This window comes from Geotrypetes seraphini, chromosome 2, assembly GCF_902459505.1.
Source record: "Geotrypetes seraphini chromosome 2, aGeoSer1.1, whole genome shotgun sequence".
Lineage (NCBI taxonomy): Eukaryota > Metazoa > Chordata > Amphibia > Gymnophiona > Dermophiidae > Geotrypetes > Geotrypetes seraphini.
In genome coordinates, this window is record NC_047085.1 from 289,933,296 (window position 1) to 289,959,313 (window position 26,018).

The 26,018-nt window shown below is 46.2% G+C and overlaps 1 protein-coding gene across 1 annotated transcript in view; it reads left to right on the top strand.

The window, feature by feature from the left end:
- Window positions 1–26,018, top strand: part of LOC117353639 (TGF-beta receptor type-1-like) — a 198,858-nt gene that overhangs the window by 35,667 nt on the left and 137,173 nt on the right. Inside the window, 2 exon segments of the mRNA XM_033929807.1 lie at window positions 3,702–3,941; window positions 23,358–23,588. Of these exon segments, the coding sequence (XP_033785698.1) occupies window positions 3,702–3,941; window positions 23,358–23,588 (471 nt within the window).

Consider the following 26,018-nt stretch of genomic DNA (forward strand, 5'->3'; position numbering starts at 1 on the left):
GCGCGCATGCCTTCCCGTCTGAACTAGGGGGCGCATTTCCTGTGAGGATCCTCTGTTCGTTATTTTCCGTGGAGCCAAGAAGACCTGTTTTCTTCAGCTCTGCAGTGAAATTTGCCTTCTCTTCACTGCGGCTGTTTCTTTTCTTTTCAAAAGTTCGGTCGCTGTGTCTTTCTTTTATTCTTTTCTAAAAAAAAAATATATATTTTAGTTTTTTTCTGCTTTCGTCCGGTCGGTGAGCCTTGGGCCTAGGCCCAACTGCTCACTTTTTTCGACACGGACTTTATTTTTTCTATGTCCCGGCCTTTTACTGGGTTCAAGCGCTGTCGTCAGTGTAATCGGGTGATTTCTGTCAACGATCCTCATTGTCATTGTTTACAGTGTTTGGGTTCGGTCCATTCCCCAGAAGCCTGTCACCTTTGTTTTACTCTTACACCTCGAGCTTTTTGTCGTAGGTGTGCCCAGTTTCGACAACTTTTCGGTGAGATGGAGCAACCTTTGGACAAGGCCTCGACTTCGACCCCGATGGTGGCGAAGGCCTCGACTCCGACATTGACGGGAGCTCCGGTCTCCAAGGCCTCGACCTTGGCTTCGGCTGGAGCTTCGGTCTCGAAGGCCTCAACCGTGCCTTCCACTCCTGCACTGACTTCGATGCCCTTGAAGGTTTTGACAGTGACCTCGGTGAAGATGTCCTCAGTGGGTAAGTCTCCTGTGTCTCTTTCAGGTGCCATACCTAAGAAGCCACCTGAAGTCTCCTTGCGCCCTCTAAGCATGCCTTCAAGATAAGGGATTACTCGCCTTCGAGGTCACCCTCTTTGGAGCGCACTGCAGCACCTACGAGGTCAGATCCTTCTGTCTCGGTGCCGATGCTCGAGGACATGCTCAAGTGCATCTTGACCACTCAGATATCCTCCATTGTGGCTCAACTGCTTCCGACCTCGACTCTGCCTCGGGTGGACCAGCCTGAGACCCAGCCGGATCCTCTAGTCCTTGTATCTCGAGGCAGGTGTCATGCTTCGAATCAAGACTTTGCAATGGTTGGTGATAACAGGTGATAACAGCCCTCCCCCTCCCCCCCCAATTCATCAAATCTAACTTTCTTGCCAGTAACAGTATTGATGATATGCTATGGAGTATTCCCTTTTGTCATATCCTGCCCTTGTCTGAACAGGAAGTTGTCAGAGGCTGGGAAGTGCCAGAGAAATGGCCAAAACTGACCTGGTCCCACTCCCATCCTCTTGAGTAGCACCCACTCCATATAGCAATAACTTCGAACCCCAATTACACTCAAAATTGGAGAAAAGACCTCGGTGTCTAATAAGGGTGTTCTCAAAAACATACAACTCCCACATAGGCAAAACCTGCCTCAATATATTCTCATTGAGACAGGAAGACACATCCTCGGTCAAAAAACTCCAAAGATAAGTGTGAAACTGTATTCTACTTAATTCAATCACTATAATATTCACTGTTGCAAATATAAAAAAATTGTCACATTTATCTGCTTATTAAGTAGTCTTCGTAGTGCTGGGCAATAGAAGCAGGAAGAACCCGCAAAGTGGAGCATGAGCACAGTGCAGAACGGCTATTGAATCCCCACCGCCCGCATGCTATCACCACAATTTCCAACAGGGCTCCCTGTTTCGAAAAAAGCTTCGTCGGGGGAATGCATCATCTTTCCTTTAAATAACAAACAGTAAAGACAAAATCAAAAACAAAAAACAGCTCAGCTCACAGCGTTAATTATCCAGCTTCAATGCCTATTGTAAAATGGCCCCTCGGCGTTCTTGCCAACTTAAGTCTGCAAACGTCATCACATATTAACGTGGTGACGTATTACCAATTCAAAAAAATCCCCGGGTCAACTCAATTCTTTGCTAGATGTCAAAATTACAAATAAAAGAAAAAAGGAAAAGTACTTATCAAAAAAAACGCTCTTCATTCCACACAGCTGTTTAAACCAATGGGCGTACACAGGTTTGTAAAAAGAATATTCATCTCTGTTCTCTACGTAACAGAAGCTGTTTAAAGTCTCCTCCTCGAGCTGAAGGGACAAAGCACTCCAGAACTCAGCCATGTAAATCCTGAAAGGTATGATGGTGATCTAAACAGTGCTGGACAAGTGGGGCTTCCAATCTTTCTCTAGAGATACATGATTGATGTTCAATCAATCTTGTCTTAAATGCCCGAGAAGTTTGTCCTATATAGAGCTTGTGACTAGGGCATTTAATGATATAAACCACCCCATAACTCTCACAATCTGTTGCACTAAATAGCATATATCTCTTCTGATCAGCTGGATTTACAAAGGCTGTGCATTCTTCCATCACATCATAGATTGTGGTCGCTGTTCAGGTATAGTAGCTTAACAAGGGCAGAAGTGATCCCCAGTTTTCTTGCCCCTGTGGTTTCTGCCATGAAAATGACAGCTGAGACTGAAATGGCATAGCCATTTTGAGATTGGTGCAGGTATAGGTAAGAATGCCTGGTGATGGCCCTTGCCTCGATTAGGCTACTAGACCACCAGGGAGGGCCTAGAGATGATGATGGCACTGTTTTTGGTCTGAGAAGAGGGGATGAAGTTTCAGTGTTAGCCAAATATGCACTAGCATTTTCAGTCATAACTGAAATATGGCCAGATTGGAATTTCTGGCCAGTTTTGGTGCAGAGGCCAGAATTATTTATTTTTATTTATTGTATCTTTTAATGCATTCATTTTTGTAAACCGCTTAGAAACCTCACGGTTATTAGCGGTATATAAGAATTAAATTAAAATTAAATTAAAATCTGATCAGCTTTAAGCATGTTATCATTGCTAACAAAAGAAGCAAGGTTTGACAGACTAGGATGGCAGCGGAGGGAGAAGCACTGGATCTGCAGCAAGAGGGATAGGAAAAGAAGACATGCTACAAACTTTGCAATAAACAACCCACCACCACACTGTTTGCTAACCCTGTAACATACCTCCCAGGTACGCTTTATCCTGGTTAAGAACAGCTGGATTAGAGGAATGTTTTGCCTTTTGGGCAGTCTTGTTCAGTTTCTCCTGTTTACATTTGCAATACCACTATCTGTTCACAATTTCATTGTTTTTGCAAGTATTACAGGTTAGGTCTGCAAGCCAGAGAGTGCTGCATTTTCCTTTTCCTATCTGATATAAGGATTGCTTTGCTACATCTCATCAGTTCTGAACCAGTCTTGTGGATGAAAAGGACAGAATATTTTAGTATTGGGACTCGAGGAAAGAAAATTAGCATGCAAAAGATCAGTCCAGAAACCCCCTCTAGTAATTACGTGATAGGACTGAGCACTCTGGTGGGATTCTGTGGAGCAGGTTATTCCTGTGGGATGTGAATCCCTCCCACCTCGTATCTGCTTTACCACAGGAATACTGAGCTGAGGCAGCTGCACAGTATCTGTTTATAGGGCAGAGCACACTGTCTCATATGTGGTTGGGGGACATAACCCATCAGTTCTGGGCTTGGCTGTTTAGAATCAAGGAAAGAAAATTAGCTGGTAAGACCAAAATTTTCCCTATGGAATTTTTAATGTGTTGCCTTTAGCATATTGAAAAGAAATGGGACTAGAATAGACATTGGGAAGTGGGAAGACTTTATTTCCATTAACAGCCTAAAATATAAACCTTTATTTTAAGTGCTGCTTTGATAAGTATCACTAAATAAGTGCTTTTATTTCCTATACAGAATTACCTCAACGAACATCTTCAAATTTAGGACCTGTGGAATTGGCAGCTGTCATTGCTGGCCCAGTCTGTTTTGTTTGCATTTTGCTAATGTTGACACTCTATATCTGTCATAATCGTACTGTCATTCACCATCGTGTCCCCAATGAAGAAGATCCTTCATTAGATCGGCCTTTCCTTTCAGAAGGAACTACTTTGAAAGATTTAATTTTTGACATGACAACTTCTGGATCTGGGTCAGGTAATGTCACTTTTTAAAAAAAAAAATTTTTTTTGTAATTGTTTATAACAAAAAGCATTACAGAGAAAGCAATGTTACTTACCGTAACAGTTGTTATCCAGGGACAGCAGGCAGCTATTCTCACTAGTGGGTGATGTCATCCGACAGAGCCCCGATACGGACGTCTCACAAGCATATTTTGCTTGAAGAAACTCGGAAGTTTCGAGATGCCCGCACCGCGCATGCGCCAGTGCCTTCCCGCCCAATGGTCCGGGCGTGTCTCCTCAGTTCAGGTAGCTAGCAGAGAAGCCAACCCAGGGGAGGTGGGTGGGACGTGAGAATAGCTGCCTGCTGTCCCTGGATAACAACTGTTACGGTAAGTAACATTGCTTTATCCCAGGACAAGCAGGTAGGTATTCTTACTAGTGGGTGACCTCCAAGCTAACCTCAATGGGATGGTGGAAGAGTTGGCAACTTAGGAGAATAAATTTTGTAACACTGTATATCCAAACTGCCCATCCCGTCTGCAGAAAGTGTCCAGACAATAATGAGAGGTGAATGTATGAACCGAGGACCAAGTGGCAGCCTTACAAATCTCCTCAATCGGTGTCGATCTGAGGAAGGCTACGGAGGCCGCCATTGCTCTGACCTTATGGGCTGTGACCTTACAGGGAAGGGGTAATCCAGCCTGGGCATAGCAAAAAGAGATGCAAGCCGCTTCGATACAGGTCGTCCCAACTTGTTTGGATCAGAGGAGACAAAAAGTTGAGGAGCAGTTCTGTGTGGTTTGGTGCGATAGAAAGCCAGGTAGAAAGCCAAAGCACGTTTACAGTCCAGAGTGTGAAGAGCTGATTCTCCAGGATGAGAATGAGGCTTTGGGAAAAACACAGGAAGAACTATGGATTGGTTGAGATGAAATTCAGTGACCACCTTAGGCAGGAATTTCGGATGAGTGCGAAGGACCACCTTGTCATGATGGAATACTGTAAAAGGTGGATCCGCCACCAAGGCTTGAAGCTCACTGACCCTGCGAGCAGAAGTGAGAGCATACCAGAAAAAACACTTTCCAAGTGAGAAACTTCAGTGGGGCCTTGTTGAGAGGCTCAAAAGGAGGTTTCATAAGTTGAGAAAGGACAACGTTGAGATCCCAAACCACTGGAGGAGGCTTGAGAGGAGGATTGACATGGAAAAGTCCTTTCATAAATCTGGAAACCACTGGATGAGCAGACAGAGGTTTCCCTTGTAGAGGCTGATGGAAAGCCGCAATAGCACTCAGGTGGACTCGTATGGATGTAGACTTGAGGCCAGACTGAGACAGGTGTAGAAGATAGTCCAACACAGAAGATAGGGAGGCTCGTTGAGGCTCCTTAGAATTAGACACACACCAGGAAGAAAATATAGTCCATTTCTGGGAGTAGCATTGTCGAGTAGCAGGCTTCCGGGAAGCCTCCAATATATCCCTCACCCAATACATCCCTCATCCCTGGGAAAACTGGTGAGGAGTTAAGTTGAGAGGAACCAAGCTGTCAGGTGGAGAGACTGCAGGTTGGGATGAAGTAGCGACCCTTGATGCTGAGTAAGCAGTGAAGGAAACACTGGAAGAAGGAATGGTTCCCTGCTGCTGAGTTGAAGTAGAAGGGAGAACCAAGGTTGTCTGGTCCACCGAGGAGCTATCAGAATCATGGTGGCATGGTCGGTTTTCAATTTGACTAGAGTCTTTTGAATGAGTGGAAAAGGAGGAAACGCATACAGAAAGCGAGTTCCCCAATCCAGGAGAAAGGCATCTGCCTCGAGACGATGAGGAGTGTAGATCCTGGAGCAAAACTGAGGCAGTTTGAAGTTGTGGAGAGCAGCAAAGAGGTCTTATTTGAGGCGTCCCCCACTGTGCAAAGATCTGATGAAGGGGCCTGGAATGGAGGGTCCATTCGTGAGGCTGGAGGAGACGACTCAAGTTGTCTGCCAAGACATTGTCCTCCTGAATGTAGATAGCTTTGAGGAAGGCGTTGTGGCGAACCGCCCAATCCCAGACTCTGAGAGCTTCCTGGCAGAGGGAGGCCGAGCCCGTGCCCCCCTGCTTGTTGACATAATACATGGCGACCTGGTTGTCTGTGCAAATGAGGACCACCATGTCGTGAAGCAGATGTTGAAAAGCTTGAAGAGCATTGAAGATGGTTCTGAGCTCCAGCAGATTGATTTGATGTAGGCGGTCCGTACTGGTCCAGAATCCCTGAATGCGAAGCCCATCCAGATGAGCCCCCCATGCATAGGTCGAGGAATCTGTTGTGAGAACTTTTTGGTGGGGAGGAGTGTGAAACAGCAAACCTCTGGATAGATTCGAAGAGGTCATCCACCAAAGCAGAGACTGCCGAAGAGCAGGAGTGACCATGATGTGTCGAGTCAACAGGTCTTCACGACCTGAGTCCATTGAGAGGCCAGGGTCCACTGAGGAATTCTGAGATGGAGTCTGGCAAAAGGCGTCACATGAACTGTAGAGGCCATGTGGCCTAGGAGGACCATCATGTGTCTCGCTGAGATGGACTGGCGAGTAGACACCGACTGGCAGAGATGAAGAAGAGCCTCCATGCGCTGAGGAGGCAGGGATGCTCTGAGTCGAATGGTATCCAGGACCGCCCCAATGAAGGGAAGAGACTGGGTAGGCTGTAGATGAGATTTGGGGTAGTTGATCTCGAAGCCCAAACTCTGCAGGAAGCAAATCATAGCCAGGGTCGCCGAAACGACCTCTGAAGCTGAGGGGGCCTTGATGAGCCAGTCGTCGAGGTAAGGAAATACCTGAAGACCCCTGTTCCGGAGTGCAGCGGCCACCACCACCAGACACTTCGTGAAGACTCTGGGAGACGAGGACAGGCCGAAAGGAAGCACTCGATACTGCAGATGTAGATGTCCCACCCGAAATCTGAGGAACTGGCGGGAGGCCGGATGAATGGGAATGTGAGTGTAGGCCTCCTTGAGATCCAGAGAGCATAACCAGTCGTTCCGCTCGAGGAGGGGGTAGAGAGAAGCAAGGGTCAACATGCGAAACCTCTCCTTTACTAAAAACTTGTTGAGGACTCGAAGGTCCAGGATGGGAATGTGAGTGTAGGCCTCCTTGAGATCCAGAGAGCATAACCAGTCGTTCTGCTGGGGATAGAGGGAAGCAAGGGTCAGCATACGAAACCTCTCCTTGACCAAGAACTTGTTGAGGACCCGAAGGTCCAGAATGGGTCGCAGGTCGCTCGTTTTCTTCGGAACAAGGAAGTACCGGGAGTAAAACCCCCGGTTGTGTTGGTCCACAGGGACCGGCTCGATGGCCCGAAGACGGAGCAAAGCTTGAGCTTCCTGAAGAAGAAGGGCGGTCTGAGTCAAGTTGAAAGGATACTCTCTTGGGGGGGTGGTCCGGAGGGACCCAATGGAATTGAAGAGAGTAGCCTTCCTTCACGATGGAAAGGACCCAGAGGTCGGTGGTAATAGCCGTCCATCGATGATAAAAATGATGGAGGCGACCCCCGATAGGAAAAACAGGAGGATGCAGAACGAGGTTGGTTATGCTCCCGGAGAGAGAGTCAAAAAGGCTGAGGAGCCTTGGGGACAGTAGACGGTTGAGGCTTCTGTTGAGCCCTCTGTGGAGGCTGTCTCTTTGCCGGTTGTCTCGCAGCCGGCGCTTGCCTCTGAGTATAACGCCGCTGATAGATCAAGGGCGGTCTAACAGGATGAGACTGTGGAGGCTTAGGCTTGGGCCGAAGAATGGACTGAAAGGATTTTTCATGATCAGACAGCTTCTTCGTCACAGTCTCGATGGACTCGTCAAATAAATCCGCTCCCGCACAAGGAACATTGGCAAGTCTGTCCTGGAGGTTCGGGTCCATGTCAATAGTCCGAAGCCATGCCAATCGACGCATAGCCACGGAACAGGCGGCAGCCCATGCTGAAAGCTCTAAGGCATCGTAAGAGGATTGCATCAACTGGAGACGTAGCTGGGACAGCGAGGCCACCACCTCCTCGAATTCGAAGCGAGCCTGAGACTCGCTGCAAGGTGTGAATTTCCGAAGCACAGGCAGGAAGAACTCCAAATAAGTTGCAAAATGAAAAGTATAATTCAGAACTCGGGAAGCCATCGATTTCTGGTATATCCTCCTGCCAAACTTATCCATGGTCCGACCCTCACGACCCGGAGGCACCGAGGCGTACACCTGGGACGGATGAGACCGTTTGAGGGAGGATTCGACCAGCAGGGATTGGTGAGAGAGTTGAGAGCCCTCGAACCCTTTGTGATGAACCGTGCGGTATCGAGCATCCAATTTTCCAGGGACCGCAGGAATGGAGTATGGTGTCTCAAAGCATCTCATAAACGTTTGATCGAGCAGTTTATGCAGAGGCAGGCGAAGAGACTCCACAGGAGGATGAGGTAAATGCATGGTGTCGAGGTATTCCTTGGAGTACCGAGAACCGGTGTCTAAAGTAATGTCCAGGTCATCCGCCATCTGCCGGAGGAAAGAAGAAAAAGACAATTGATCCGCCAGCACAGGTCTCCGAGAAGGACTGGACGAAGTCGAGGCCTCGGGATCCACAGAGACCTGGGATCGACAGGGGGAATAAGAAGTACACGGTTCCTCGTACTCCGGCCCCTGTGGAGGAGACATGTCAGACGAAGAGTACCCCATGCGTGGCAGCTTCTTCTGCGGCGAAACTTCAGAGTGCCGCGAGGAGTGCCGTGAAGAATGTCTGGACCGATGCCCCTCTCGGTGTCTGGAGGGAGATCTAGAACGACGATGTTTAGTATGGTCCCCCGACGCCTCAAGCGAGTAGATGGGACTCGAGGCCGTGGAGCGAAGAGGCGGGAGAATCGACGCCTCTCGAGATGCAGTCCAGACCTGATATGGAATGCGGAAGAACTCTTCTTGAGACTTGCGATGCCCAGGGCTTCGATTACCCAAAGAGGTATTTCAGACCTCTTCGTCTGGAGGCGTGATGGGCTCTAAAGGGGTCATGTCACTAAAGGAGGCCCGCCTCGAGGGACCGGCCGCCACACGCCGCTCCTCCTCGCCAAGCAGCGAGACCGACTGGCGAGGAGGAGGAGGAGGGGGCGGTCCGCCCCCTGGAATCGGAGCCGGGAGGTCATCCTGGATAGTGGCAATTAACCTGGGTCCCATGGTTTGCATGAGCTCGACAAACTGAGCTTCCAAAAGGGACCGCAACGAAGCCGATATGGAGGGATCCACACCGAAAGGGGGTCCTCCAGCATGGTCTTCGCGCTCCTTCGTGGTCGAGTGCTTTTGCTTGGAAGCTTTCGGCACTTTGATAACCACGGGTGGAATGGTAGAAGGCGGTACCTGATCCGAAGAGATGGAAGGCACCGGCACCGAAGACGGGGTCGAAACCAGGACAAAGGAAGCCGGCTTCAGTAGACCCGGAGCAGTAGGAGTGGTGGCGGGCTTCGCATGGGCAGGCGAAGCGGCAGCCGAAGTCGAAGCTGAAGGTTCTTTCGCAGCTTCCATTTTGAACATCGACTCCCACAAAAAACAGCGACGCTTAAACGCCCGCGCTGTAAGAGTGGAACAAGGCCTGCACGATTTCGGGAAATGTTCTGGACCAAGACACTGCAGGCAGCTTCGATGCGGGTCCATCAGCGAAATTGCGCGCTGGCACTTGCTACACTTTTTAAAACCGGTAATTGGCCGGGACATAGGCCGAAAAAGCTCCGCCGCGAGATCGAAGGAGCGGGACCTGAGCCACGCGGCCGACCCGGTCGACTCGCCGGAAGAAATTTTTATTTTTTTTAAAAAAGGGAAATAAAAGAAATAAAATACACGATAAGAGTAAAAAGAACTCAAAACCGTGGCTATTAGAAGGCAAAAAACGGGAATTCAGTCAGCACAGAATCGAAGTAAAACTTCTCAGCTCCACGGAAAGAAAAGAACTGAGACATGCCCGGACCATCGGGCGGGAAGGCACTGGCGCATGCGCGGTGCGGGCATCTCAAAACTTCTGAGTTTCTTCAAGCAAAATATGCTTGTGAGACATCCGTATCGGGGCGCTGTCGGATGACATCACCCACTAGTGAGAATACCTGCCTGCTTGTCCTGGGATAAGCATCAGTATAGCGCAAAAGTAATACAAATCAGAAGAACCCCAAAACCATTTCTGCTTTAAAATAGTGATATTTTTCATGCCCAGCAAACTGCTTTCACAAGGAGGCAAAGTTTAGTACATGTAAGAGGGAGAAGTTGCTTTTGAATTATTTTTGAATTTAGCACTTTGAAAGATATTTAATCTAAAAATAAAAGGGGACAGCATGCAATCATGGAATTCTTTTCAATAATTCTGTGTGTGGTTGTGTTTGTATCTGTGTTGCCTGTTGTTTGTGTCTGACCTGAAGGGGAGAGTGATTTAGATATAGCAGTTCCAAATATTCTTCAGGAACAAAGTGAAAAAACATAGTAACACTATAAATGGCAACACACAAAAACTAGCATAGTACATTGTCTGCCTAGAAAGGTAGCCAGGGATGTACCCAGAAATGGATTAAGGCATAGGCAAATGAAGCACGTTCCTTGGGCCCAAAGGTTTACGGGGGCTCTATCAGATGTGCTGAGGACTTCTTTTTCTTTTTTTTTTTTTTTTAGGATTCTACAAACTTATATCTGGATAATTTTCACAATTTAGCCCTCTATAGTTTCAAGTTTATATAAAATTTCTTATACCGCCCAATCAGTCTTCTAGGCGGTGTATAAATTTGTAAAAACAAAGGACAAACTTTAAATAAAATAAAAGTTTGACATGACACTACGTCACCAAACTCTTAACTATAAAAAAAACTTTTAAACACTATTAAAAACACAGACAAACAGGAACATAGGGTAAAAGGCAAGAACTACATGAGGTAAAGTAAAAAAAACAATTAAGGAAAAAACAAGAGGGAGGGCTGCTTTAAGCTCAGTAGTATATTCACTCAGTTGCTCTTAAAAGGACAGTTAGGCCTCAAAGGCATCACGGAAGAGAAATGTTTTTAGCTTCGTCTTAAAGTTATTAAGATTTGATTATTCACGTAAAAAATTTTCCAAAAATTCACGTAAAAATTCACGTAAAAATACTATTCCAAAGAGAGGGGGCAATGACAGAGATTGTGGTAGGATCCAGGCAATGGGGAGGCTCTAGTCACAGGAAGAAGGAACTGAATCCTATGTATGAGATTTTGGAGAGAGCTGTGGAGCCAGTGAGCATTCTGGGGGAATAGGAGTAGGAATTTAAGAAGAATGGGAGAAAATGTGAAGGGTCTACTGCAGGCTGAGGAAAAACAAACAAACTGGCAGCAGCGATAGTGTGTAGGTGGGAACACTGCCTGAGAGAGTACATGCACTTGTGTATATTTCTATGTCATAAATAGAGCTTCCCTTAATAGTCCAATGCTACAAATGTACCTTCTGAGAAGGGACCATCTATTAACATATTTACGTGTCAAGTTCTGGTACGCATATGGATCGTAGGAGATTTAAATTTTTCTGAATTTTCCGATTTGACTAGTCAATTAGGCTTTATGACCTTGGCTTAATCCAGACAATCAACTTACTCGCTCATTCCTCAGGCCATACATTAGATCTCGTTTTTGTGACAAATAAACAACTTACCCACAAACAAGACAGAAAGGTCATTCTTGAACAATCCTCTGGAGGCTGAACTAGAGGATTCTTGTATGTCTGATAGCTTCAGTTGAAGGGCAATTAAAAGATGATCCCTCCCTTTTGGGAGCTTCCTGTCTTGCTCAGTTTGTTCCTGCAGCTTTGCTGTATGGTTGAAATCATTTAATTCTGCTCGTGATTTGTTTTCCATTCCTAGTTTCTTTTGTGGGGTTGGGTTTTTTTTTTTTTTTTTTTACAGGTTTGCCCACGTGCTGCGGATCAACTCTGTGCGAGTGATCCTTCAGCGGGAGATTGCAGACAATTTAAATTTTGTCTGCTTCTGGAGGGTGCTCTGTAAGCCTGAAACTGCAGTAAGCCCTCTGGACAGCCTGCAGATTGGATTGGGTCTCCAGGATCAGGAGCCATCTCTCCCCTGGTTCGTCCACAAAGGGGTAGAGCGCAGGCTGCTGTGGTTCGGAGGAGGTATGCCGGGATTTGAACCACGCCGTGTGTCTTCCCTGATTTCCCTGAGGAGTCCTGGTGGTCGTGATCTGAGGTGACAGGGAAGGTGAGGCGGCCAGAAGACCTGTAAAATCCAGTTTAATCAGCTCCTGAGGTACTGGCCTCCCTATGCTTGCACTGATCTCCCTATGCTAGCACTCCTTATGCTTGTGTATTGCTGGCTGCCATTAAAATGCATTGCAGCACATGTTTCTGTGGTGTCTGTGAGTCACAGAGTTTGCCGGTTTTGGGGGATTTCACTGCATACCCTGGTTCCCCCACCTGTAAAATCCTAAAATCGCCGTTTTTAGCTTTTTCCTGCCTTTTTAACAGGTGTTTTTTAGCAAAATTGGCACCCGCGGCGGCCATCTTGTATTTTCTTTAAACTTTTAAAAACTATATTTTTTGGACTTAGAAGCTTAGTTTTTGCTCCAAACTTCACAGATGGCCACCTCAGGACAGGATGGCATGGATTCATGCCTTAATTGCGGCAGATGGCTTGCGGATTCGCAGCCATGTATTACATGTGCCGTAGCCCTTGAGGGGCATGAATTGTGCATGGATGCCGCACTATCCTCCGGGGAGGCTTTGTTTTTCTCCGATTCCACCGGAGACACGATTCTAGCATCTGGGACGCCAAATTTGGGCGAGGAGGGTGCAAGCGCAGTTCCGGGGAAAAGTCTCATAAGTCTTAAAAACATTCCAAATCTGAGTCCCGCAGATCAGCCCTGGCCGCTGGGGACTATTTTCCACCAGACTTTGTGGATATGTCTCAGGCTTTCATGAGAAAGCGGGCTATGCCTGTGTCTCCCCCTCGGACTCCAGTGCGGCAGTCTCTGCAGTCTTTAGATTCTAGCATGTCAGTCTGCTTCATTGCTGGTCCGCCTGAAAGACAGCGGCAACTTCCTGCTATTGCCTCAGCGCCTGTGTCTATGGTGGGTTCTGCTGATGTGGCTAGCCTGACGGATCTCGGGGATTCCCAGAACACTGTTTCCCACAATCTGGGGGAGGATCAGGCGGTGCACAGGCTCTTTAAGTTCAGTCACCTTCCTGATCATATCTTTGAATCCCTGTAGACATTGAAACTTGATTCAGACTCAGCAGTTCAGGCTGAGTGTTCCATCATGAGTTCTAAGCCTCTGCTTTCCGCTTCATATCCTGATCACGTGGATTTGGCAGAAATGCTCTTGGGAAGTTTGGGAAGCCCCGGAAGATCCCCTGAAGTGTGCTAGGGCCATGGCTAAATTGATTCACATGGCTTCGGAATTTTCCAAGTCCTAGTCCCGCCGAGGGTGGATTCAGCGGTGGCTCAAGTCACTCAGTGTACTTCTTTGCCATCAGATGGAGGAGTTGTCCTGAAAGATGTCCAGGACCGAAGACTGGATTTTGTCATGAAGCATCTTTTTGATTCTGCTGCGACGGGGGTGCGAGCTGCAGCGGCCATTTCCATTGTGGCCTAGGCATGTCATACTAAACTTCGTCAGGATCCTGAGGAGGTTATCCTTGGATCTCAATTTCCTGGTTTCTGGAGTGAATTATTTGGCAGACGCACTCTTTAATATTTTGAAAGTTTTTGCTAAACTGGGAGCTTGTTTAGTTTTTGCTAGGAGAATGTTATGGATTCTACAGTGGTTGGGTGATTCTTCATCCAAGGCTACTCTGAGCAAATTGCCATTCAAAGGTTTGCTCTTATTTGGCCAGAGTTTGGTGACCTTATGGCAAGTGTGCAGGACCATAAGCCTAAGGTGTTTCTTGGCCCTTGATCTTGTCCGACCAGGGGGACGAGACAGCTAAATTTTCGTCCCTTCCGGAGAACCTCACAGTATGCCGGACCCCCTGTGGTGGGACAGCATTTCAGAGCATCCTACAGACCTCGCTTTGGAAATGCAGCGCGCCAACAGCCTTCCATCTCTCAACTTTCTGTCCCTTCCAAGAGAGAATTATGATGCCAGAGACCTGACGAGGGCCCCCTGAGAATGGCTAAAGATAACCTCGGACTAGTAGGTCCTAGAGGTGCTCAGAGAAGGTCTTCGACTGCAGTTCTTCTGGCCACCGCTGGACTAATTCATGTCCTCTCCCGAGGGCAGTCCGGAAGGGCCCACAAGGTGCGGGCTACGGTGCGCCGGTTACTAGATCTGGCGGCCATAGAGTCTATCCCATGGGATGTCTTGGGCTCCAGGAGATACTCTATTTACTTCATCGTGGCAAAGAAGGCCTCCATGTATTGCAGACCAATTGTGGACCTCAAAGCAGTGAATGCATTCTTGCACAAATTCCATATTTCCGGAGCGAAATGGTGCGTTCTGTCATAGCAACGGTGGCACCTGGGGGAGTTTTTGGCTTCCTTGGATCTCACGGAAGCGTATCTCCACATCCCAATTTTCCCAGATCATTGGAGGTTTCTGAAGTTTCATGTTCTTGAGGCATTTCCAGTTTGCGGTGCTCCCTTTCGGTTTGGCATTGGTGCCTAGAGCTTTTACCAAGATCATGGTGGTGGTGGTGGCCACCCATTTGCGATCTCTGGGTGTGCTCGACGACTGGCTGATATAGAGCTCCCTCGTGGGTGCAGGGCCGCTTGGCAGTTCGCCAAGTGGTGTCTTTGATGGAATGTCTCGAATGGGTGATCAATCTGATGAAGAGTCGCCTCGAGCCTACCCAGGACTTGGAGTACCTGGAAATCTTGTTCTACATGGGTCTGAACCAGATGTTTCTTACAGAATCCAGAAAACTGAAACTCAGGAGTGCGATTCGGGATATGTTGGTGGTCCCAGCACTGACGGCAGTACCTCCAGGTGTTGGGCCTAATGGTGGCGACCATAGATGTGATTCCATGGGTAAGAGCTCTGACCAAAGGGCTCCCTCTATGGGTCTTGAATTGGTTGAGTTAGGGAGCAGTTTGAATATCCATCGTGGTCTAGGGCTGCTGGATGCTGAGGGAGAACAGATGGCTGATCAATGGACTGGAGCGATGAGCGATCTGGTTGGCTCTGCTAAGATTTTAAGGGAGTCTCCATTGGATGGCTGTCTGTGTTTTCAGACAATGCGATGGCTTTTGCCTATGTCAGCCATCAAGGGGGCCCGAGGAGTCCTATGCTGGGCTCTGATGCTCTCTGCTTGGGCGGAGCGTCATCTCTTGGCTTTATCCGTTGCTCATGTGGCCAGCGTAGACAATGTTCAGGCAGATTTTCTCAGTAGTCAGACTCTGGACCAGGGAAAATCAGGGCTGGCGTTCAAGGTGATAGTGCGCCACTGGGGTCCCACCTTCGATCTGATGGCGTCATCAATGAACAGAAAGGCAGACAGATTCTTTAGTCGCAGATGAGGTCGGCAGCGAAGGACTTGCCGCTCTAGTTCAACCTTGGCCCACAGGGGACCTTCTGTACGTTTTTCCCCTGTGTCCCATGATAGGCCCTGGTTTAAAGATTGGTAGGGTTCCCGGGGGAAGGTGGGGTGCTCCCCGTCTGATCTTCAGGCTGTGACTACATTCCAAGAATTCCTGGGTTTTGCAGTTTATAATGGTTACATTATGTGTTTGATTCCAGTTGGTCCTTTTTGGCCGTAGTTTTTAGTATAATAGTTTCTTGAGCAGAATTGACTGGTAGCGGGAGTTCCTGCACCCTTTCTTTTCTTCTGTTTCCTGTTGTCATAGGTCTGCATGGCTTTTCTACTAATTGAGCAAGACAAGAAGCTCCCGGGCAGGTAACCCAAAGGGGAGGGATCATCTTTTAGTTGCCCTGCAGCTGAAGCTATCGGACATACAAGAACCTTCTAGTTCAGCCTCCAGAGGAGATTTACAAGAAGGAAGAGTAGCAGAGGTAAGAAACCTAATCTTTCATAACATCTGTCTTGGTCTGACCACTACCTCATTGCCTTCAACAGTGAAATATTCTTAGGGAGAGACATCCCTCGGCCAACCACCACCACCAAACTCGACCCTGATCCACTTCTGTGGACCAACCCACCTTTGAAGCAGGCCTTCTTAAACTGTCGTAACAACTTGATGTGAACCAGCAGCCCATAATGGATCTATCAGAAATGGAATACAGGGGTCCTCAGACTCTATGAAAGTTTAGCAACCACTAAACAGTTCAGAGTACCTGACAGGAATTTCTCTTCCCCATGGTTCAACCCAAATCTAAGGATGCTGAAAAGGAAGGTACAGAAAGCGGAGAGAACCTGGTGTAAGTCTAAATACCCAAATGACAAAAATGCCTGGAAACTGATAAGTCATACAAACAATCCATATCAGAAGTCAAGGAAAGATATTCCTCCCAGCTTGTTGCTAATTTCCCAAACAGATCAAAGGGCATCTTCTCCCTAACCAGGAGCTTATTCTCAGCTGCCCAAGGGAGCACCCACAGCCCGACTCACAAGGCAGAAGCCCTTTCCTCTTTCTTTCAGGACAGAATTGATAACATTTGCATAAACCTTGACAAGGTGCCAATTGCATCTGGAGGGGAAACTCCTAAACTAGCACCTGGCACACTAATCCCTACTGCAACTCTCGATCGCTTCAGCGAAATCTCAGGGTGTAGATGGGCTGAGTAGGTTTTTACGGAGATTTCGTCAGTAGGAACCCAAGCACAATACCGGGTAGAGCTTTGGATTCTTGCCCAGAAATAGCTAAGAAGAAAAAATTTAAAAAAATTTAAATTGAATCAGGTTGGGCAGACTGGATGGACCATTCGGGTCTTTATCTGCCTTCATCTACTATGTTACTATGAACTAGAAACACTAGACGTACTCCACCCTACCACATCTGCCTTTGACTCTTGCCCAACTCTCTCTACTAAAATCGTTGAAGGGTCCCGTCATAAACTCAATCCTACCTCTAATTAATGCCTCATTGTGTAAAGGGGAGGTACCTGATCCCTGGAAATCAGCAGTGATCAAACCCCTACTGAAGAAACAAGCTTTGGACCCAACTCTGCCTAGCAACTACAGACCAGTATTAAACCTACCATTCTTATCCAAGCTCCTAGAGAGAGTCTCTTAAATCAGCTAGCTAAATTTCATTGAGAACCAACGCCCTAGCCACTTACCAGTCAGGTTTCAGGAGATTTCACAGTACTGAAACAGTTTTACTCAGTAATAAAGATGACTAAACTATATTGACCAAGGTGAAGATGTACTGCTTGTCCTGTTGGGACCTGAGTGCAGCCTTCAACACAGTAGATTACAATATCCTGTTATCTATACTAGCTGAGATCGGGATTAGGAACATAGCAGTATTCTGGTTCAAGTATTTTTCTGACTCAAAGGCAACAGTGTGTCCTCGTGAACTCACACCTCTTGAAGCCAAGAACCTAAAAATATGGTATACCCCAAAGAGCATTATTATCTCCACTACTATTCAACCTCCACATCAGACTGGCCATCGAAATTGATCAATACCATGGAATCCACATCCACTCATTTACTGACGACATCAAACTATATGCTGCTGGATACATCACGGGGGACACAACTGGTTAAACTATGGACCTGCCTGGAAACGATCAAAGCTTGGATGACAACCAACAAACTTCAACTAAAGTTAAACCCATCCAAGACCTAGCTGTTATGGATAAAAGAGAGCCTTCCAAATTCACTTGTCCTTCCCTTACATGGGACAAAATCATTCTTGAATCCAAAGACCAAGTTTGTAGCCTGGGCACTATTTTAGATGCTAACTTGTCCTTATCAGCTCAAATCTCTATGGTAGTGTCCATGTTCTACTATCTGCAACAATTGAAACATCTCCGCCGATACTTCTCTGAAACAAACTTGACCCAGTTACTGTATGTCTTTATACTGTCTCACTTGGACTGCTGTAATGACCTGTATGCTGGCCTACCGGTCTTAAACCAGCATCAATTGCAGAGAGTCCAAAATGCCATAGTGAGACTTTGTTTAAAAAAAAAAAACCCCAAAAAAACCTCAGCCCTTTCGACCACAACTCATCTGTACTGAGTGAAGTACATTGGCTACCAATAAAGAAGTGAGTCATCTTCAAACTGTTGGTGATAGCTTTCAAATGACCTCCACAGCGTGGCTCCCCACTATGTTCTGGGAAAGCTTCTTATGTACCACCTACCAAGATCTCTCTGAACCTAGCTGGAACTCCCGGCTGTGCATTCTGCCAGTGAACTGTGTCTACTTGGAAACAATCATATTCCCATAATGTGTTCAAACTGTGGGATCTGCTCTCCCGCGCCCTCCCCCCCTGCCCCAGCCATCAGAGCAATAGACAATAGACTGTTACCCTTCCTAAAAGCAGTGAAAACAATCTTATTCTCCAGTCAGCACATACCTGACTTAAGACCCTAACTGCCTAATAAGTCATGGCGTACCCTAATTGCTTAAGGTTGCCTGGACACAACTTATTTACTGTTTAATGTTCACCTAGGTTGCCTAATGTCTTCGGTATTACTGTGAATGTAATTTTGCAACTCATTTTGGGCTCCTGGGGAGGATGGTCTATAATACTAAATGTTTAATTTTTATTATTTTGTAATGTAATTAGTAGGTTACCCTCCAAGGATTTCATAGACTATTTAAGAGCTAATTACTAGCTAATAAGGATTAGCTAATTACTTTTTTAACCTTCTAATTGGTTCATGGGCCTATAAATCAGAGACGGAATGTCACACAGAAGATACCACCTTCACAGATCGTGAAAGCAGAAAACAAATGACGGTGATTGACTGGTGTTCAATCTCATTTATTGAATAAAATAACTCATAAAATGACTCGACACGATCATGTTTCGGCCCCTCAAAGGGCCTGCCTCAGGAGTCTAGTTATAAAAGTGAGGAGAAAATGTACATGAAGGTACACAGTCTTCTGTTCCTTGTACTGCAGTCCAATATACATACACCTGAAGGTATTGACCATAAGCATAAAAGAGTAGAATGGAGCAGTGGATAGTGGCCACAGGGAAAAATTATCCATATATGTTGCCTGGAGTATGTTGCTGCTGTCAGTGTGAAAACCTACCTACCATATTTTTTGCTCCATAAGAAGCACCCACCTCTAGAGGAGGAAAAACCAAGAAAAAAAATTCTGAGCCAAATGGTGTGCCCTGTATCCTGTCCCCCCTCTGGTGGTCTAGTAGTAGGCTGGGACAGGTTACAGAGCACATCTAATGGTGGGCACGTCTAGTGGCAGCCAGCTCACAAACCCCCAGCCAGTGCCAAGGCAGCCAGCCAACCCATTTCCAAGCTAGCCCCCAATATAGCCAGCCAGCCAGTCCCAAACCAACCAAGCAGCCCAAAGGCAACCAGCCAACCCACCCCATCCCAGGCCAGCCAGCCAACCAGCCCGCTCCAGGCAAGCCCCGTGTACCTTTTTAAATTTTTCCTAAAGCTCTAGCCGGCTTTGCTCCCTCCCTGCCTGCCGTGGCAGCCTTCGCTCTTGGCTCCTCATAGCGGCGAAACAAATCAACAACATGGCTGTCAGGAGCAAGCTTTACGCTCTCCTGCTCGGCCCCACGCAGCTTTCTGAATGGCTGCTGTAGGTTCTCGCAAGACTCTGTTCTCAGCTCCTGAGTTCATATTGTCAGTTCTGGTTGCATTAGTAGACCACTTGGTCAGCCTCCTTAGGAGAAATTTGCAGAGCTACAGTGTGGTCTTCAGTACATACGTTCAAATTCCATTACTGTTTGGAACAGGACTCCGACTGTTTGGCCAGATTGTCCTTCAGAGTCTCTCTCTTTATGGAGGCTACAGAATCCAACTCCACCATCCCCCCCCAAATCCAATCAAGGCTCATTTAATTTCTGTTCCAGACTGCTTTCCAAAATCAATCAATCCTGCTACAGTGCTGTGAAAAAACCTTTAAAACTCCGACTTCAATAAACTAAAGGCCTCCCTTTGACTCGAGTTTCGCCGAAGGCGTCGTCAGGAAGGGGGCATTCAGCGGCCATAAGGTTCATTGAAACTCCGAAGGGAACAGCCCCGAAGTCGGAGTTTTAAAGGTTTTTTCACAGCACTGTAGCAGGATTGATTAATTTTGGACACTTTTTTCTGCCAAGCTTCTGCCCTCACATGCAAACAGCGTTTATAACAGATAAGTTACATTTTTCATTTCTTAAGAAATATAACAACTATAATAGCATTGGTTTTCATAAATGCAAAAGTTTGTTACATGTTTTGATACTAGGAGGGCAGGTAGAGGGACTCTCAGAGTGTGATGATAGTCCCTCTATGCAACCATAGCTGGCATTTTATATGACACTGTTTGGTTGGTGACTGAGCACTTATAAATGTTAAAATATGTTATATATTTATTTAAGTCCTTTTAGAATCAATAGCCTTGTGGAAAGATTTTGAAAGTATTGATATTTAACACAAGCAATCTATATATTAGCTCCTGTTTGAGATTTAGATAAATTTAATTGACTAGATCCTGCACAACAGTGGCAGGTGGGAAGAAGCTCATGTGCAGTGTTCAAAAAAAGTTGTAAACAAACTAGAGAGTATTCCTATGTGGTCTCCATTGGATGATGTCACACCAAATGTAAGGATATTTATCATGCTATTGTCAAAGAACTGCTGTTATAGGTTGCTCCCATGTATAGATCCTAACTAGAGAATGACACATAGGAAAAATTTGTCCCCCAACTCTGCCCTAACCTGTGAGCTCAGGCTTCATTCCTGCCCCCGCAAATCATTTGATCCCATCTGCACAAGCCTCGAATAGTTATGATTTTATATTGAACTTATTGTATTAAAGTATAAAAAGAAACAATATTCTGTACAATTGTCATTTTATAAACACAAATAATACAGAGCAAGGATCAACAAAACCTGTGTATCCCCTCCACTATCGAGAAAACTGTATAAGCCAAATTATTACAGAATGCTACACAGAAAAATCATACTAACAGAATACCACAGTCACATATGACAGGAATAGTTTTAGGGGAGTTCAACTAGGGCAACTACCCCTGGTCACAGAGAGCCCTAAGTCATCTGGAAGCTAAAGCAGCATAGCCTGGGCTTTGCAGTCCCCAGTTATGTCTTAACACCAGCTCTAGCAGGATACATATTTCAAATCCGATATTCTAATAACAAAATAGAAAATATTTTTTTTCTACCTTTTTTGTTTGGTCATTTTATTCTTTACATCACATTAGTCTCAGGCTCTGGTTTCTGTTTCCATCTATCTGCTCTTAACTCACTTGCCAGGGTCTCCTGACCATTTGACATTTTGTCTTTCTCCATGCTAACTATTCATCTTCCATATCTCAGCAAATATCTCCCTTCGCTGTCTCCTATCCCCTTTCTAGTATTGCCCCGTGCCCATCTCCCTGCCTTCATCTCACCATTCTATGATCTCTTCCTCCTGTGTACAGTATCACTCCTCTATATCTCTATGCCCCGCCTGTCCAGCATCTTCCTTCTGCGTTCTTATTCTCACCATGTCTAGCCATCTTCTCTCTGAGTCCATATACCCTCCCTTGTCATCACCCCTGTGTGTCCATATACCACCCCTATGCAGATGCAGAATTCCCCTTTTTATCCCTGATCTATGCTCTTATCCATGCCTACAATCGCCCCTCTTTTTGTATATCTCCCAGCTTCTCTCCTCTTGGTCCCTTACACCAATGTCTCTCACACTCTTTCCTCCCTCCCTCCGCTATGTTCAATATTTCACTCACGCTTCCTTCATCCCCTTAGTTCAGCTTTTCTTTTTCCCTTTCCTTCTCTCTTCCTCCCTGCAAGTCATGTACCTTGCCCCCTTCCCATGGTACACCACCTCTATCCTCTTCCTTCAGCGCCTAGGTGTGGAACTCGCACCTCTCCTTTCCCTCCAGCTCCACTCCATCCACCACATGAGCCCAGCATCTGTTTCCTTTCCACCAAATCCCCAGGCTAGATCCAGCAACTGTCTTTCCCTTCCCTTCAGCTCCAGCCAGTCCACGTCTAGCAGCCCAAGCAATTCCCTCCCCCCTTTGCGAGTGCAGCAGCATCCTCCCCCCTTGAAAATCCAGCTTCCCCTAACCCTCGCACCCTCTCTCCCAATGGCGGACGACAAAAAAACAAACCTGCGAGTGCGACTTCTGGGTCAGCCCCTTCAAGCCTTTTGGGGCAGACATACCAGCCTGTTGGAACAGAAGCTTCCTGCACGCGTGACTTGGGGCTGCTTAGACTGGAACTTCTCGCTGCCGAGTCGCTCCTTCCAAGTAAGGGCAACCTTTATAGAATATTAGCTTGGTGTGCATTCAACTTTGGGGGTGTGAATTTATGCCTGTCAAAGGCCAGTGTAAATGCTGGCGCCCATCTGATGACAGTTGGGTACACAAATGACATCGCGCTTCTATAACATCATGCTTAAATTCTGGTAAAACCCCCGATCTGCCCATGCCCCCCTCCAGGCCCCTTTGGAGTTGCATGCTATGAAATTTTAGGTTCACATGTTATAGAATAGGGCAGATCAGCAAGCAACTCCTAATTACTGCCTATTAAGTGATTTGTTCATTCATTTATTCAATTTTCTATACCGTTCTCCCATGGGAGCTCAGAACAGTGTATATGAATTTATTCAGATACTCAAGCAATTTTCCCTGTCTATCCACAATCTATCTAATGTACCTGGGGCAATGGGGAGATTAAATGACTTGCCCAGGGTCACAAGGAGCAGCGTGGGTTTGAACCTAGAACCTCAGGGTGCTAAGGCTGTAGTTTTAACCACTAATTTACATGCAGATCTGGGATCTGCACCCAAATTTGAACAACCTATACAGAATCCAGGAGTTGTTGTTCCCCCCTCTTGTCTCCATTCCACTTCTTTCATTGATACCTCTTCCTGGTGCTCCAAAACATCTGCATGGAGTCTTCCAGAACAGAAACCACACTTAGGCATGCTGCTGGATCTTGCATTCCATCTGACAGATGTGCATTACTGGAGTTCCTATGATGCACTTCCAGTTTGTTGGAGAGCATGACCCGGCAGCGCGTCTGAACATAGGTCTGCGATCTAAGGCCCTATGCTAGCACTGAAATGGTTTTGGAATGCTAGGAACAGACATTAGGAAGGGAGACGAGACATTATGCTTGCAGCTGCTGCCAGTGGGACTGGGAAGACCTTGATGGGAGAAATAGGAAGGGGCATGTTGGAACTGATGTATGTATGATTAGGGAAGGTTGGTAGACTGATCCTCGCATGTAGGTCACCCCCTATTCTTTTGACTGTCAAAATTGGTCAAAGCATATATAACTGGGTTGGAAAGAATAAAATTGAAAGGTAGAACAATTCATCTATTCAGACCTCTTAACACACATTTGTGTACTTTACAGCTTTAGATTTGTCTTTCATTACTTGTGAATCATTTTTCCAGGTTTACCCCTGCTTGTTCAAAGGACAATTGCAAGGACCATTGTTTTGCAAGAAAGCATTGGTAAAGGCCGCTTCGGTGAGGTTTGGCGGGGCAAGTGGAGAGGTGAAGAGGTTGCAGTGAAGATATTTTCTTCAAGAGAAGAGCGTTCTTGGTTTCGTGAGGCAGAGATTTATCAGACTGTGATGCTGCGGCATGAAAATATTCTAGGATTTATTGCAGCAGACAACAAAGGTTTGTGGTATTCAATTTATCTTCTGTTTTATATAATTTTAATCTACACAAGTCATGCATCTGCCTCAGAGTGCAAACTTGAAGTAAAATACATAAATGTAAATTAGTGTAAATGTGAACTAGAAGCAAGGGCAATGCAGATAAACTTATTTGATAGGCTGCCCCTGATGGTATGTTGGGATACTCTGTTAGGGGTCAACCTACAAGTAAGGCAAAAGTCTTGTAGACTGAACCTTGCTAGGGGTCAGTCTACTAGTAAGGCAAAAGTCTTGTAGACTGAACCTTTCTAAGGGTCAGCACTACCATTTTGAATTACAGTGACATAGGAGGCAGGATTGAATGGGCACTGTTCTTGCTTTTCAACTTTTTGAGTTGGGTGATGAGGGTCTGTCAGTCTAGTATACCTCTTGTCCTTATCGGTAAATGCGAGGGCTGTTCAAAAAGTATCAGACCTTTATTCATAAAAAAAATTCTCTTATTCAGATACAACAATCTTATACTAATCTCCTACAAAGCTGCCATACACTTCTTCCAACGGTCCTGCCACTGTCTGAAGCAGCGCTAGAATGCCTCTTTTGAGATTGCTTGCAACTGGTCCGTCGCATTCTGCATGATGTCTTCTCTTGACTAAATCTGTTCCTTTTCAGCTTGGGGAAAAGCCAGAAGTCACACGGAGCCATGTCATGAGAGTAGGGAGCCTGAGGAATCATAGGTGTGTTGTGTTTGGCCAGGAAACTCTGTATCAAATGTGAAGAATGGGCAGGTGCGTTATTGTGATGGAGCTGGAGCTGCCATTGCCCGCTGGCCAGTTGCATCTCACAGCGTTACGAAGGTGACGCAGAACCTCTTGGTAGTACCCCTTGGTGATGGTTGTGCCATGTGGTGCATACTTGTGATGACCAGAGTGGAATTGTCCAAATAAGAGAGATGTGCACTTAAAAAGGGGTCCTCCAATCAGTCTGATGATATGAAGATCTTTATTGTTCAAAACATCTAAATGACACATTCACGACTCAATGACTCGACATGTACATGTTTCGGCCCTCAGGCCTGCATCAGGAGTCTTAAAGGACGTGATGGGTGAAGTGCACAATACAGTGGCACGCAGTTTGATCTTGCTTAAAAAGTCAATCAGGAAAGAATATCGTATCGCGTGTTAATCGAGTGCTGACAGTCGGCACCACGGATCATTTCTGGATGTTGAAGGCCTACCAGAACGTGCTTAACTCTCCACTGATGTGCGGCCATCTCTGAAGCGGTTGTACCACTCCTTTATCTGTGTGGTGCCCATTGCTTCGTCCCCGAAGGCCTGTTAAATCTTGTGGATTGTTTCCACTTGGGAATCACCAAGTTTTACACAAAATTTAATGCAGTAGCGTTGTTAAACTTTTTCTGTCATTTTGTCAAAAAAGAAAATCCAGCGCTCACTTGTACTTCCTCTCTCATCGGTGGTCTGCCAGCGACTGACAGCCTCTGTAAGGTCTGATACTTTTTGAACAGCCCTCGTGTGTGTATGTGTGCATATATGTGTGTATATATATATATATATATATATATATTTTTTTTTTTTTTTATTTATTTTTTTAATAAAATTTGGGGGGAAGGGTAGATGCTGCAAATAGGTATTTTATATCAGTGGCAGAGTAGTTGGGTCAAGGGTAGGAAGGGGAGTCCACTGTGATTTTTATATATTTGGGGAAGTGATGGAGTCTGTGTGGGATAGAATGCAAACCCAGCCTCCTCTTCTTTTTTTAATTTAACATGTCTCCCTTCTATCAGTGTGTGAGTCAGTCACTGCTCATGCACTAAGACATTTTAGCAATTACTGCCACAGTGTGTGCTAGTTGTGTTTTTCCTGACAAATACAGCATTCTTTTACATAAACATGGGAATCTGTAGTTGAGATGAATATCCTCTGGTCACAAATTGTTGCAGAAGGATGTCATTCACATCTTTCAGCTCTTACTCCTACACCAGTGGAGTATAGTACCCTCCTTCAATTTTTCCTTGTGCAAGCGAACTGAGAAGGTGTGCTCTGAACTGCTCTTTTCGGGGGTTTGTTTTTTTTTATTTTTGGGTATTTTTCTATCTGTTTTGAGAGGCTTCAGTGCCTAGAAGTCCCCAATTTGAGGCAGCTCTGCCTAGGAGAGGATGCATATTCCACATGGGCAGGTTAACCAAAAGATGTACTTGTTGAGCCATCCTGCTTGGTGCAATTTAAAAGCTTGGGGACTCTTCCTCTGGAAACCAGCTTGTCTTCTGATCAGAGACTTGAGTGCATGCAGCCTGTGTAGCCCCTGTATGAGTCCCTTTGAGCTTTAGGGAGCTGGCTGTGTTTTTGCTCCCCCTCCCCCCATTGCGGCTGGTCAAGTCTGGTCCAACTGGCAGCCCGAAGATCTCAAGTTTTGGGTCCATGATGAGAGATTTTCT